Source organism: Salvelinus alpinus, chromosome 6, assembly GCF_045679555.1.
Source record: "Salvelinus alpinus chromosome 6, SLU_Salpinus.1, whole genome shotgun sequence".
Taxonomy (NCBI): Eukaryota; Metazoa; Chordata; class Actinopteri; order Salmoniformes; family Salmonidae; genus Salvelinus; species Salvelinus alpinus.
In genome coordinates, this window is record NC_092091.1 from 88688875 (window position 1) to 88703570 (window position 14696).

Here is a 14696-nt window from a genome sequence, read left to right on the forward strand (position 1 = left end):
AGGACAGAGAGAGAAGCGGAGGGGGCAGGGGGGACTGTTAAGAGATGTGAGCATGGGCAAGGCAGCTGGACAGGGCAGCTGAACAAGGCAGCTGAACAGGGCAGCTGGACAGGACAGCTGAACAGGGCAGTTGAACAGGGCAGCTGAACAGGGCAGCTGAACAGGGCAGCTGAACAAGGCAGCTGAACAAGGCAGCTGAACAAGGCAGGACTAAAATTGGGAAAAACTGAACTTTATTAAAATCCTCTGTGACCAATCGTAGCTCACCATAGCTTCCATCCCCTACTGGATTGGCTGACAGCGGCTGTTGATACGTAGCACTACCTAGCATGCTTGTTAGCACCCACATGAGGGCAAGGCTAGCGTGGCTAGGCCAGTGTTGCTTGTATAGTGTAAACGTCCGCTGAGCCTTAGCCCAGTAACAGACCAGTTAACACAAGACAATAATGATGCCCTCAAATATTCATCAACGTGGGGTGGGGGTTGGGGGGGGGTCAACCCACCAGCAGTCAGCGTTTACTATGTATCAAACTTGATCACAGTAATGAGCCCTAAATGGCACCCTATTCCCTATGCAGTGCACTACTTTTGACCAGGGCCCTATAGAGAAGTAGGGAGCCACTTGGAACAGAGCCATAGAAATGAGGTCTAACAGGTTCTAGAGCTTCAGTGTTGTCAGACACGGTGACATTTAACCATGACTTTGACACGGTGAACTGAACTAAATCCCACTGTTTTCCACAGTGGTGTGTAACCTAATACACACCACTGTAACAGATAGACTGAAGGATAGAACACACTGAAACGTGACGGGAGAATTAGTAGACGTGTAAAGACACGTGTTTCCCACAGAAATCAGAGACCAGACAGATTTTTGATTCTAATTTACGGGTCAACGTGTTGGATCGCAGTAAAAAAAATAGTTAGACGTCAGCAAACTCTTGTCATTTTGTGCTGCAACACTGATAATAACTGTGGCCGTTAATGGTCGGCGCCACACTCTCTGAGGTTATGCACGAAATTAAGGAGCGTGGCTTTAAAACAGGAAGAAACATGGTATGTGACTAATGAGGATGTGTTTTATTGTGGTTCTGGTCTTACCCTGCTTGTCCCGTCGTTCATACGGAGAGTCACTGCATCGACCTGCCTCCGTGGCTGTCTTCCTGTTTTCTGAAACGACCTTCTGCCTGACGCTGTCTGAGGTACAGGTGACTACGTCATCGCACCGTGGCAAGAGGCTGGGCCAGGTGCATTCCAGGCCCCACTACATTACAGACATTTCATTGCATGAAATCATGTCACGTCATTGACTGTGCAGTCTGGCATCAGATTGCTGTAGCAGATGATGTGGTTGGCTGATATGTTTAAACACCTGTCCAGGTGTTGTGAGAACTGGCAGGTGTCTGTAATGTAGTCATCCTGGAACGCACCCTATCCAGGTGTTGTGAGAGCTGGCAGGTGTCTGTAATGTAGTCATCCTGGAACGCACCCTGTCCAGGTGTTGTGAGAGCTGGCAGGTGTCTGTAATGTAGTCATCCTGGAACGCACCCTGTGAGAGCTGGCAGGTGTCTGTAATGTAGTTATCCTGCAACGCACCCTGTCCAGGTGTTGTGAGAGCTGGCAGGTGTCTGTAATGTAGTCATCCTGGAACGCACCCTGTCCAGGTGTTGTGAGATCTGGCAGGGGTCTGTAATGTAGTCATCCTGGAACGCACCCTGTCCAGGTGTTGTGAGAGCTGGCAGGTGTCTGTAATGTAGTCATCCTGGAATGCACCCTGTGAGAGCTGGCAGGTGTCTGTAATGTAGTCATCCTGGAACGCACCCTGTCCAGGTGTTGTGAGAGCTGGCAGGTGTCTGTAATGTAGTCATCCTGGAACGCACCCTGTCCAGGTGTTGTGAGAGCTGGCAGGTGTCTGTAATGTAGTCATCCTGGAACGCACCCTATCCAGGTGTTGTGAGAGCTGGCAGGTGTCTGTAATGTAGTCATCCTGGAACGCACCCTGTGAGAGCTGGCAGGTGTCTGTAATGTAGTCATCCTGGAACGCACCCTGTGAGAGCTGGCAGGTGTCTGTAATGTAGTCATCCTGGAACACACCCTGTGAGAGCTGGCAGGTGTCTGTAATGTAGTCATCCTGGAACGCACCCTGTGAGAGCTGGCAGGTGTCTGTAATGTAGTCATCCTGGAACGCACCCTATCCACGTGTTGTGAGAGCTGGCAGGTGTCTGTAATGTAGTCATCCTGGAACGCACCCTGTCCAGGTGTTGTGAGAGCTGGCAGGTGTCTGTAATGTAGTCATCCTGGAACGCACCCTATCCAGGTGTTGTGAGAGCTGGCAGGTGTCTGTAATGTAGTCATCCTGGAACGCACCCTGTCCAGGTGTTGTGAGAGCTGGCAGGTGTCTATAATGTAGTCATCCTGGAACGCACCCTATCCAGGTGTTGTGAGAGCTGGCAGGTGTCTGTAATGTAGTCATCCTGGAACGCACCCTATCCAGGTGTTGTGAGAGCTGGCAGGTGTCTGTAATGTAGTCATCCTGGAACGCACCCTGTCCAGGTGTTGTGAGAGCTGGCAGGTGTCTGTAATGTAGTCATCCTCTAACATTATTAAAATAATTCCAAACAAACATTTTTTATTTTTTTAGTTTATATACATATTTTCTGGAGAGATATAAAGAAAGAGTAGATACCGTTTTTGAAATAGATGTACAATTATATCCATTTTTTAACAACAAGGGGAGTAAGTATCGTACATAGAGATTACAATCAAAAGACTCTCCCTGCCCCAACAAGCAAAATAATACCCAACATGCAATATTTAAATAATATTCAAACAATACCAAACATTCCCTGTTAGTAAACTGACAATGTTTTATGTATTTTATATTTAACCGTTATTTAACCAGGCGAGTCGGTTAAAAACAAATTATTATTTACAATGACTACCTGGAGTCCTATATATACAGGTGATAACATTTTATTAAAATACAATGATTACAAAGGCATGAAAGATTATCCCTTTCACACACAGACCAAAATCACACTCATCTACAATGCCTGCATGTTTATACCAGGTTATTGGTATATCTGAAATGGATAGGGTGTAAAAAACATGGAGAAATAAAACCCACTTAAAGACTTAGTCGTGATTCCTGCATTTCCACAGACCCTGTAACCAAAATACAGCTATGAGTCTGTGTGAACGGTTCTCTGCTTTTTTTTTTACATGTAAATTCATTAACACTTCCTTTGTTTAAAACCTCCCTAATTTGAACTGCAAATAGCCCCCATGGTTTAACAGTACCCCCACCCCTCCCAATTGGCCAGTGATATGTATAAAAGGGGTATACCTCCCAAAATATATTTACTTAACTAGGCAAGTCGGATAATTAACAACAAATTATTATTTACAATGACGGCCAAACCCGGACGACACTGGACCAATTGTGCGCCTCCCTATGGGTCTCCCAACCACGGCCGGTTGTGAAACAGCCTGGAATCGAACCAGGGTCTGTAGTGACGTCTCTAGTACTGAGATGCAGTGACTTAGACCGCTGCGCCACTCGGGAGTGGTCACTAAAGGGCTTGTATGAAAGGGGCTCGTATAAACATTGCCTCCGATTTTGTTTACAGGTCGCATACCACATCGTCTGTCTGAAATGGGTATAAAGAAACATTTAGTCAAATGATTTCTTGACTAAATCTCCTCTGCTGACATTGTATCTGAGATTCGTTCTCCTTGATTAGCTGGTCTGGTAGGGTCCACAACTACCAGGGACAGCAGTGAGATCAGAAAGATCCATATTAAAATCCACACCGTGAAATAACTCAGAGTCCATCTCCCAAACCAGGTGGCGCACATTGCCCCCAGTGTTGCCCCGAGTCTCCCTGCCTTCCCATAGCTACTGCTGCTGCGTCTCAGAGCAGCGGACAGAGCCACCCCTGCAGCTGCCGCCGGACCAAACAGAGCCCCCATAGTGCCCCAGTGCCCCAGGATTGACTGGGACTTCAAGGCCGCTAGTATCCCTGTTCCTATGCCTGCTGCTGCCCTCAGTTTGACGGCTCCCTTACCGAACTGAACCGACACCCCGGCTGCCAACGCAGCCATAAAAGGTGACACGACAATAAAGATGACTTTCACCGCCATTTCTACAGTGTATTGGTACACGGTGAGGATGTCAGTCAGTCCTCCAATGGCTGTCTCCAAGAGGAATCCCACACCTCCGCATATAGCAGAGGTCCCCATCAGAACCACTGTTACGACCGCAGCCACCTCCGTAGCGTCCGGCTCAGTCTCCCCGGCCTTCCTGATTGCCATGGAGGCAGCGAGGCACAGTATTCCTCCTACTACCATGGGCAGAAACAACATCAGGAACATTCCTATCAAGAGGGTCAGGAAGGTGATGAACCCTTTGTCTGCCTCTGATTCTCCCTTGTTAATGTCTTCCGGCGGAGGGCCCAGGCCACCGAGTTCTGCTGCCATTGTGGAGGATAGTAGGTAACCTCCGGGTACGCCAGAGATGAAGCCCAGCACCGCCGCTCCTACAGCTTTATAGATATCTATCAGGAGAGGGAGGGGGGGGAGGGGAGGAGAGAGAGACAGAGAGAGACACACACACACACACACAGAGACAGAGAGCGAGAGAGAGAGAGAGACAGAGAGAGAGAGAGAGACACACACACACACACACACAGAGAGAGAGAGAGAGAGAGACACACACAGAGAGAGAGAGAGAGAGAGAGAGAGAGAGAGAGAGAGAGAGAGAGAGAGAGAGAGAGAGAGAGAGAGAGAGAGAGAGAGAGAGAGAGAGAGAGAGAGAGAGAGAGAGAGAGAGAGAGAGAGAGAGAGAGAGAGAGAGAGAGAGAGAGAGAGAGAGAGAGAGAGAGAGAGAGAGAGAGAGAGAGAGAGAGAGAGAGAGAGAGAGAGAGAGAGAGAGAGAGAGAGAGAGAGAGAGAGAGAGAGAGAGAGAGAGAGAGAGAGAGAGAGAGAGAGAGAGAGAGAGAGAGAGAGAGAGAGAGAGAGAAAACAGGGGTGGGGGAAAGAGGGGTAGAGAGCAGACCTGGGTTCAAATACTATTTCAAATATCTCAGTTACTTTCACATACATTTGAAGTATGTATTCGGATATCTAATTTGAAAAGAAAAGTAGTTAAATACTTATACAAGTTGTATAAATACACTTGGAAAGTATTAGAACACTGCCAATACACAGGCTCAAATACTCTCCCATGCATTTAACCCAGGTATTTGAAATAAGTATTTGAAAATACTTTTAAAATACAATTTGGTTGACTATACTGAAATAAATGTACTTGTTTTGGGCTGTGGATTTGAAAATACTCAAAAACACAACAACAAAAAGTATTTTAAATACTAGATACTCTTATACATATATATTAACCAGGTCTGGTGGAGGGGGTGGGGGAGGGGTGGGGGAGGGAGAGAGAGAGGTGGGGGGGTGAGAGGAGGAGAAAATAGATACATGTTTATTAAGAAGCCAATCAACATGAGTTTAATAATATACAACTAGCATGACACGTTCCTAACGAATAACCAAGGTGTCTGACAGGACAGCCTGAGACATGGTAGAACGGTGTCTGACAGGACAGCCTGAGACATGGTAGGAAGGTTTCTGACAGGACAGCCTGAGACATGGTAGGAAGGTGTCTGACAGGACAGCCTGAGACACGGTAGGAAGGTTTCTGATAGGACAGCCTGAGACATGGTAGGAAGGTTTCTGACAGGACAGCCTGAGACATGGTAGGAAGGTTTCTGACAGGACAGCCTGAGACATGGTAGGAAGGTTTCTGACAGGACAGCCTGAGACATGGTAGGACGGTTTCTGACAGGACAGTCTGAGACATGGTAGGAAGGTTTCTGACAGGACAGCCTGAGACATGGTAGGAAGGTGTCTGACAGGACAGCCTGAGACATGGTAGGAAGGTTTCTGACAGGACAGCCTGAGAGATGGTAGGAAGGTTTCTGACAGGACAGTCTGAGAGATGGTAGGAAGGTGTCTGACAGGACAGTCTGAGACATGGTAGGAAGGTTTCTGACAGGACAGCCTGAGAGATGGTAGGAAGGTTTCTGACAGGACAGTCTGAGACATGGTAGGAAGGTGTCTGACAGGACAGTCTGAGACATGGTAGGAAGGTGTTTGACAGGACAGCCTGAGACATGGTAGGAAGGTGTCTGACAGGACAGCCTGAGAGATGGTAGGAAGGTTTCTGACAGGACAGCCTGAGACATGGTAGGAAGGTTTCTGACAGGACAGTCTGAGACATGGTAGGAAGGTTTCTGACAGGACAGCCTGAGACATGGTAGGAAGGTTTCTGACAGGACAGCCTGAGACATGGTAGGAAGGTGTCTGACAGGACAGTCTGAGACATGGTAGGAAGGTGTCTGACAGGACAGCCTGAGACATGGTAGGAAGGTGTCTGACAGGACAGCCTGAGAGATGGTAGGAAGGTTTCTGACAGGACAGCCTGAGACATGGTAGGAAGGTTTCTGACAGGACAGTCTGAGACATGGTAGGACGGTTTCTGACAGGACAGTCTGAGACATGGTAGGACGGTTTCTGACAGGACAGCCTGAGACATGGTAGGAAGGTTTCTGACAGGACAGTCTGAGACATGGTAGGAAGGTTTCTGACAGGACAGTCTGAGACATGGTAGGAAGGTTTCTGACAGGACAGTCTGAGAGATGGTAGGAAGGTTTCTGACAGGACAGTCTGAGACATGGTAGGAAGGTTTCTGACAGGACAGCCTGAGACATGGTAGGAAGGTTTCTGACAGGACAGTCTGAGACATGGTAGGAAGGTTTCTGACAGGACAGCCTGAGACATGGTAGGAAGGTTTCTGACAGGACAGCCTGAGACATGGTAGGAAGGTGTCTGACAGGACAGCCTGAGACATGGTAGGAAGGTTTCTGACAGGACAGCCTGAGAGATGGTAGGAATGTTTCTGACAGGACAGTCTGAGACATGGTAGGAAGGTGTCTGACAGGACAGTCTGAGACATGGTAGGAAGGTGTCTGACAGGACAGCCTGAGACATGGTAGGAAGGTGTCTGACAGGACAGCCTGAGAGATGGTAGGAAGGTTTCTGACAGGACAGCCTGAGACATGGTAGGAAGGTTTCTGACAGGACAGTCTGAGACATGGTAGGAAGGTTTCTGACAGGACAGCCTGAGACATGGTAGGAAGGTTTCTGACAGGACAGCCTGAGACATGGTAGGACGGTGTCTGACAGAACAGTCTGAGACATGGTAGGAAGGTTTCTGACAGGACAGCCTGAGACATGGTAGGACGGTGTCTGACAGGACAGCCTGAGACATGGTAGGAAGGTTTCTGACAGGACAGCCTGAGACATGGTAGGAAGGTTTCTGACAGGACAGTCTGAGACATGGTAGGACGGTTTCTGACAGGACAGTCTGAGACATGGTAGGACGGTTTCTGACAGGACAGCCTGAGACATGGTAGGAAGGTTTCTGACAGGACAGTCTGAGACATGGTAGGAAGGTTTCTGACAGGACAGTCTGAGACATGGTAGGAAGGTTTCTGACAGGACAGTCTGAGAGATGGTAGGAAGGTTTCTGACAGGACAGTCTGAGACATGGTAGGAAGGTTTCTGACAGGACAGCCTGAGACATGGTAGGAAGGTTTCTGACAGGACAGTCTGAGACATGGTAGTAAAGAACACTTTTACTACAATAAACTGAAAGGTAATGTTACAGCTATCTGGTCTGGCATCAGTGTCAGGGCTCCTTTTAGTGTTACTGCTAGCTATGTGGTCTGGCATCAGCATCAGGGCTCGTTTTAATGTTACTGCTAGCTATGTGGTCTGGCATCAGCATCAGGGCTCGTTTTAATGTTACTGCTAGCTATGTGGTCTGGCATCAGCATCAGGGCTCATTTTAATGTTACAGCTAGCTATGTGGTCTGGCATCAGCATCAGGGCTCGTTTTAATGTTACAGCTAGCTATCTGGTCTGGCATCAGTGTCAGGGCTCGTTTTAATGTTACAGCTAGCTGTCTGGTCTGGCATCAGTGTCAGGGCTTCTTTTAATGTTACAGCTAGCTATGTGGTCTGGCATCAGTGTCAGGGCTCGTTTTAATGTTACAGCTAGCTGTCTGTCTGGCATCAGTGTCAGGGCTCGTTTTAATGTTACAGCTAGCTGTCTGGTCTGGCATCAGTGTCAGGGCTCGTTTTAATGTTACAGCTAGCTATCTGGTCTGGCATCAGTGTCAGGGCTCGTTTTAATGTTACAGCTAGCTGTCTGGTCTGGCATCAGTGTCAGGGCTCGTTTTCATATTACAGCTAGCTGTCTGCCTGGCATCAGTGTCAGGGCTCCTTTTAATGTTACCGCTAGCTATGAGGTCTGGCATCAGTGTCAGGGCTCCTTTTAATGTTACAGCTAGCTATCTGTCTGGCATCAGTGTCAGGGCTCCTTTTAATGTTACAGCTAGCTATCTGTCTGGCATCAGTGTCAGGGCTCCATTTAATGTTTCAGCTAGCTGTCTGTCTGGCATCAGGGCTCGTTTTAATGTTACAGCTAGCTATGTGGTCTGGCATCAGCATCAGGGCTCGTTTTAGTCTAGTAGTTCACCAGTCATGGTTCCTAAACTCCGTCAGTCAGACACAGAAACCTGGTGTCATCATAATAACCTCTAATACAACAACTGTCTCATCACCGCGGGCTGTTGACAACCAGTGTTCAACACATTTAACTTGATCCAGAACTTTTGACACAATTCATGAACTGAGAGAGACAGAGACAGAGACAGAGACAGAGACAGAGACAGACAGACAGACAGACAGACAGACAGACAGACAGACAGACAGACAGACAGACAGACAGACAGACAGACAGACAGACAGACAGAATCAGACCAGACCAGACAGGTTTTATTGTAACGTCAAGTCGGTACAGATCTTGTCATTGACTCTGTCGTTATTTGCTGCAACACTGATAATAACAGTGGCCGTTAATGGTCGGCCCCACACTCTCTGAGGTTATTCACACATGAAGGAGCTTGGCTTTAAAACAGGAAGAAACATGGTATATAACAAATGATGATTTTGTGTTTATTGTGGCTCTAGTCTTACCCTGATTGTCCAACGTTGACATCGTTGATACGGAGAGTCACTGGATCAACCTGGGGCTCTGGTGCCGTCTTCCTGTTATTGAAACGTACGTCTCTGTCCTGACACTAACACACGGTGACTGAGGGACGGGTGACTGCATCATCACCCTGGGACAGAAATCCAACCAGTAGAAACGGGGGAGGGCGTGGCCTCAGTAGAAGGGTGCCTGTGTGTGTGTGTGTGTGTGTGTGTGTGTGTGTGTGTGTGTGTGTGTGTGTGTGTGTGTGTGTGTGTGTGTGTGTGTGTGTGTGTGTGTGTGTGTGTGTGTGTGTGTGTGTGTGTGTGTGTGTGTGTGTGTGTGTGTTCGTTCAGTGTGTGTGTGTGTGTGTGTGTGTGTGTGTGTCTGTCTGTGTGTGTGTGTGTGTGTGTGTGTGTGTGTGTGTGTGTGTGTGTGTGTTGTGTGTGTGTGTGTGTGTGTTCTGCTGGCCAGTTCTGATGACACTTTTCCTGTAGAGGGACACACAATGAGGGTTAACACAGGGTGTGTGTGTGTGTGTGTGTGTGTGTGTGTGTGTGTGTGTGTGTGTGTGTGTGTGTGTGTGTGTGTGTGTGTGTGTGTGTGTGTGTGTGTGTGTGTGTGTGTGTGTGTGTGTGTGTGTGTGTGTGTGTGTGTTCGTTCAGTGTGTGTGTGTGTGTGTGTGTGTGTGTGTGTGTGTGTGTGTGTGTGTGTGTGTGTGTGTGTGTGTGTGTGTGTGTGTGTGTGTGTGTGTGTGTGTGTGATGATTGTAAAGTGTGTCTTTGTGTGTGTCTCTATACAGGCAGCAGAGGGCTTATATAGCCACCCAGGGCCCACTGGCTGAGACTACTGAGGACTACTGGAGAATGTTGTGGGAACACAACTCTACCATAGTGGTCATGTTGACTAAACTGAGGGAGATGGGGCGGGTAAGAACACACACACACACAAACGCTGCATGCACCCACACCTACCATTCACACACACACACACACACACACACACACACACACACACACACACACACACACACACACACACACACACACACACACACACACACACACACACACACACACCCTGTGTTAACCCTCATTGTGTGTCCCTCTACAGGAAAAGTGTCATCAGTACTGGCCAGCAGAACACACACACACACACACACACACACACACACACACACACACACACACACACACACAGAACACACACACACACACACACACACACACACACACAGAGACACACACACACAGAACACACACACACACACACACACACACACACACACACACACACACACACACACACACACACACACACCAGTGTTAGTTTGTGTGTCAGCTATTTCAGATGTATTTTTAGTCTTAAAATACCTTTTAGTTTTAGTCACATTTTAGTCATCTCTTCCTTGGTTAGTTTTAGTTATTCTCAGTCCTCTAAAACTCTGGACAACTTTAGTCTCGTTTTAGTTATTATCAGTCCTCTAAAACTCTGGACAACTTTAGTCTCGTTTTAGTTATTATCAGTCCTCTAAAACTCTGGACAACTTTAGTCTAGTTTTAGTTATTATCAGTCCTCTAAAACTCTGGACAACTTTAGTCTCGTTTTAGTTATTATCAGTCCTCTAAAACTCTGGACAACTTTAGTCTCGTTTTAGTTATTATCAGTCCTCTAAAACTCTGGACAACTTTAGTCTCGTTTTAGTTATTATCAGTCCTCTAAAACTCTGGACAACTTTAGTCTCGTTTTAGTTATTATCAGTCCTCTAAAACTCTGGACAACTTTAGTCTCGTTTTAGTTATTATCAGTCCTCTAAAACTCTGGACAACTTTAGTCTCGTTTTAGTTATTATCAGTCCTCTAAAACTCTGGACAACTTTAGTCTAGTTTTAGTTATTATCAGCCCTCTAGAGCGGCAACACAGATGAATGAATAAAAGCAAAAAATGGCCAACATGAAATGAAGAGAGAGTAAACATGGTTTCTAGTTGAGGTTGGTTACAAGTCCAGTGTCCTGGCTTCACATCAGTTCTAGTTGAGGTTAGTTACAAGTCCAGTGTCCTGGCTTCACATCAGTTCTAGTTGAGGTTAGTTACAAGTCCAGTGTCCTGGCTTCACATCAGCTCAGAAGACTGAAGAGTGACTGAAGAGACTGCCTGGGAGCTGTGTGGGAGAGCCAGTCAGATCAGCTCAATCAGATCACACAACTTTACTTCTGCCAATGAGAGGACTACATGAAATATTCTGCATGCATGGTTAGGATTGGACAAAACGGATGAAAAGTAGATTCATGTCAATTTAATTGTTCATTAGTCGAACGTGGAATTCCCGTCTCGTCACATTTTCATCGACTAAAATTAAAAGTGATTTGTTACAGTTATCGTTTTTTTCTCTAGGGCATCTCGTCTCGTTATCATCATAGTTTTAGTCAGGAAAAATAGGTTGTTGGCGAGTATTTTTCCTTGTAGTTATTGTTGACAAAATGAACACTGACACACACACAGCTTTGTTTTGGTGACATTTCAGGGCTTTTTGGAGAGTAAAAATGTTTGACCATTAAAAGTATTGTTGTCTCTAACCTAACCCTAACATTAAACCTAACCTTAACCCCAAAAACCCTAACCCTAATCCCAAAACCCTTAACCTAACCTTTAAGCATAAAATTGCATTTGAACAAATTCAGGACCTGAAAAAAGGCCTGACCTTTCAAAAGGTCTAAAAGCCTTTCAATCGGTGACGTCACTCGCTCTGAGACCTTGAAGTAGTTGTTCCCCTTGCTCTGCAAGGGCCGCGGCTTTTGTGGAGCGATGGGTAACGATGCTTCGTGGGTGACTGTTGTTGATGTGTGCAGAGGGTCCCTGGTTCGAGCCCGGGTAGGGGCGAGGAGAGGGACGGAGGCTATACTGTTACACACACACACACACACACTATGTTAACCCTCATTGTGTCTCCCCCTACAGGAGAAGTGCCATCAGTACTGGCCAGCAGAGCGATCAGCCAGGTACCAGTACTTTGTGGTGGACCCCATGGCTGAGTACAACATGCCCCAGTACATCCTACGAGAGTTCAAAGTCACCGATGCCAGGGTGAGTGGGGGAGGGAGTGTTTGTGAAGAGATATTTCTCACAACTGTGTGTGTGTGTGTGTGTGTGTGTGTGTGTGTGTGTGTGTGTGTGTGTGTGTGTGTGTGTGTGTGTGTGTGTGTGTGTGTGTGTGTGTGTGTGTGTGTGTGTGTGTGTGTGTGTGTGTGTGTGTGTGTGTGTGTATAAAACTGTGTGGGTTAATCAACCTACTGTCTGTGTTCTGATTGGTGGATTATTTTTTTCCAGGACGGCCAGTCTCGGACGGTTCGTCAGTTCCAGTTCACTGATTGGCCGGAGCAAGGAGTGCCAAAATCAGGGGAGGGGTTCATTGATTTCATTGGCCAGGTGCACAAAACTAAAGAGCAGTTTGGCCAGGACGGACCAATCACGGTGCACTGTAGGTAAGGTCCCGCCTCCCTCAATGCCTCTTTAATCTGACTTGATGTAACCGAACTCCAGATATGCATTTTTTGTTATTCAATATACAGGTACAAACATTGAACAAGCAGATTTTTAAAAAGCACATGTTTAATAAAAACATAAATCTGACACAGAACATATTTTCTATGTGGCACTATTCACAGAGAAATGCATGATGCACGGCAGCCATTTTGTGATCTAATCTGTGGTGTTGTCTGTGTGGTCCCATCAGTGCTGGTGTGGGGAGGACAGGGGTCTTCATCACTCTGAGTATCGTTCTGGAGAGGATGAGATATGAAGGAGTAGTGGACATCTTCCAGACTGTGAAGATGCTGCGAACACAGAGACCTGCTACAGTTCAGACTGAGGTGAGATATTCAACTCTCACTAATCAGTCAACTATTGTTTAGGTTTGGTGTCTGGAGAATGATAACTACTCCCTCTACTACTACTGCTACTACTGCTGCTACTACTACTACTACTAGTAGTGTCTGTACTGTTGGACCACATCTACAAGGATTGACCAGCCCAGCTACTGCTGCTACTACTACTACTACTACTACTGCTACTACTAATACTACTACTAATACTACTACTATTACTACCACTACTACTACTAATACTACTATTACTACTACTACTATTACTACTACTGCTGCTACTACTACTATTACTATTACTACTACTACTACTACCACTACTGCTGCTACTACTAGTACAACTGCTAGTACTGCTAATACCACTTCTACTACTACTGCTACTACTACTGCTACTACTACTAGTAGTATGTTGATGATGATTGTAATAGGTGTGTTGTTGTTGATGATGATGATGATTGTAATAGGTGTGTTGTGATGATGATGATGATGATGATGATTGTAATAGGTGTGTTGTTGATTGATGATGATGGTGTAATGTTGTTGATGATGATGATGATGATGATTGTAATATGTTGTTGATGATGATGATTGTAATAGGTGTGTTGTTGATGATGATGATGATTGTAATAGGTGTTGTGTTGTTGATGATGATGATTGTAATAGGTGTGTTGTTGATGATGATGATGATGATGATGATGATGTGATGATGATGATGATGATGATGATGATGATGATGATGATTGTAACAGGTGTGTTGTTGTTGATCTGTTTGTTTCAGGACCAGTACCAGTTCTGTTACCGGGCCGGTCTGGAGTATCTGGGTAGCTTCGACCACTATGCAACATAATACCTCCCTCTGTCCGCGTCCCAAACAACACCCTAACTCCCTGTGTAGTGCACTACTTTAGACCACAGTGTATTCTCACTTCTTTGGCCCAGTGTGTACACTCAAAAGTAGTGCACTACTGGTTAGTGCACTACACAGGTAATAGGGGCCATTTGAGATTAGGCCTCCACCACCTCCAGAGGGCAGGGCACCGATGGCTTCACTCCGCCCCCAAAACGAGCACCTAAACTGAGCCATATTTGCGTGTCTGACCGGGGGATACCTCCAGACCCAACCCAAACCCACTCACTACTCAGTCAGAAGTGCACTACTTTGTGCACTATATAGGGAATAGGGCGCCATTTTTGGACGCAAACTGACACTAATTAACAACGGATTGAGGATTCAACGGATTGATAACGGAACAAGTCTTTACATGGTAAAGGAAGACAGTTAGGGGAACTCACGTCATTCACAGTGGAACAAGTCTTTACATGGTAAAGGAAGACAGTTAGGGGAACTCACGTCATTCACAGTGGAACAAGTCTTTACATGGTAAAGGAAGACAGTTAGGGGGAACTCACGTCATTCACAGTGGAACAAGTCTTTACATGGTAAAGGAAGACAGTTAGGGGAACTCACGTCATTCACAGTGGAACAAGTCTTTACATGGTAAAGGAAGACAGTTAGGAGAACAAGCAACACCCACCTAGATATGTACTAGACTACAGTAGGATGATAAACTCATCATCAAAACAACTTTGGACATTTTTTGTTATTTTATCAAGAAAGTCCACTTTATGTGTTCCGTCACGGATTGATTGATTGGACATTGTGGGGACGATGCAGAGAGACTTTTGAGGAGTGGAAAATTGTCAATTTGAGGCTTGAAA

General features: G+C 46.3%; 2 protein-coding genes across 2 annotated transcripts in view; one reads left to right on the top strand and one right to left on the bottom strand.

The window, feature by feature from the left end:
* The window catches only part of ptprdb (protein tyrosine phosphatase receptor type Db), a 294094-nt gene extending 280209 nt beyond the window's left edge, over nt 1–13885 (top strand). Inside the window, exons 38-42 of the mRNA XM_071408267.1 lie at nt 9899–10025; nt 12055–12180; nt 12424–12578; nt 12830–12965; nt 13756–13885. Of these exons, the coding sequence (XP_071264368.1) occupies nt 9899–10025; nt 12055–12180; nt 12424–12578; nt 12830–12965; nt 13756–13824 (613 nt within the window). The 3' untranslated portion in view covers nt 13825–13885. The remainder of the gene's footprint in view (nt 1–9898; nt 10026–12054; nt 12181–12423; nt 12579–12829; nt 12966–13755) is intronic.
* On the bottom strand, nt 2669–9395 carry LOC139579538 (uncharacterized). The gene is made up of 2 exons (XM_071408266.1): nt 9102–9395; nt 2669–4556 (listed from the first exon to the last, which is right to left on the bottom strand). Exons 1-2 carry the CDS (start codon nt 9121–9123, stop codon nt 3694–3696), a joined length of 885 nt encoding a protein of 294 aa, XP_071264367.1. The 5' UTR covers nt 9124–9395; the 3' UTR covers nt 2669–3693.
* Nucleotides 13886–14696: the final 811 nt, after the last annotated feature.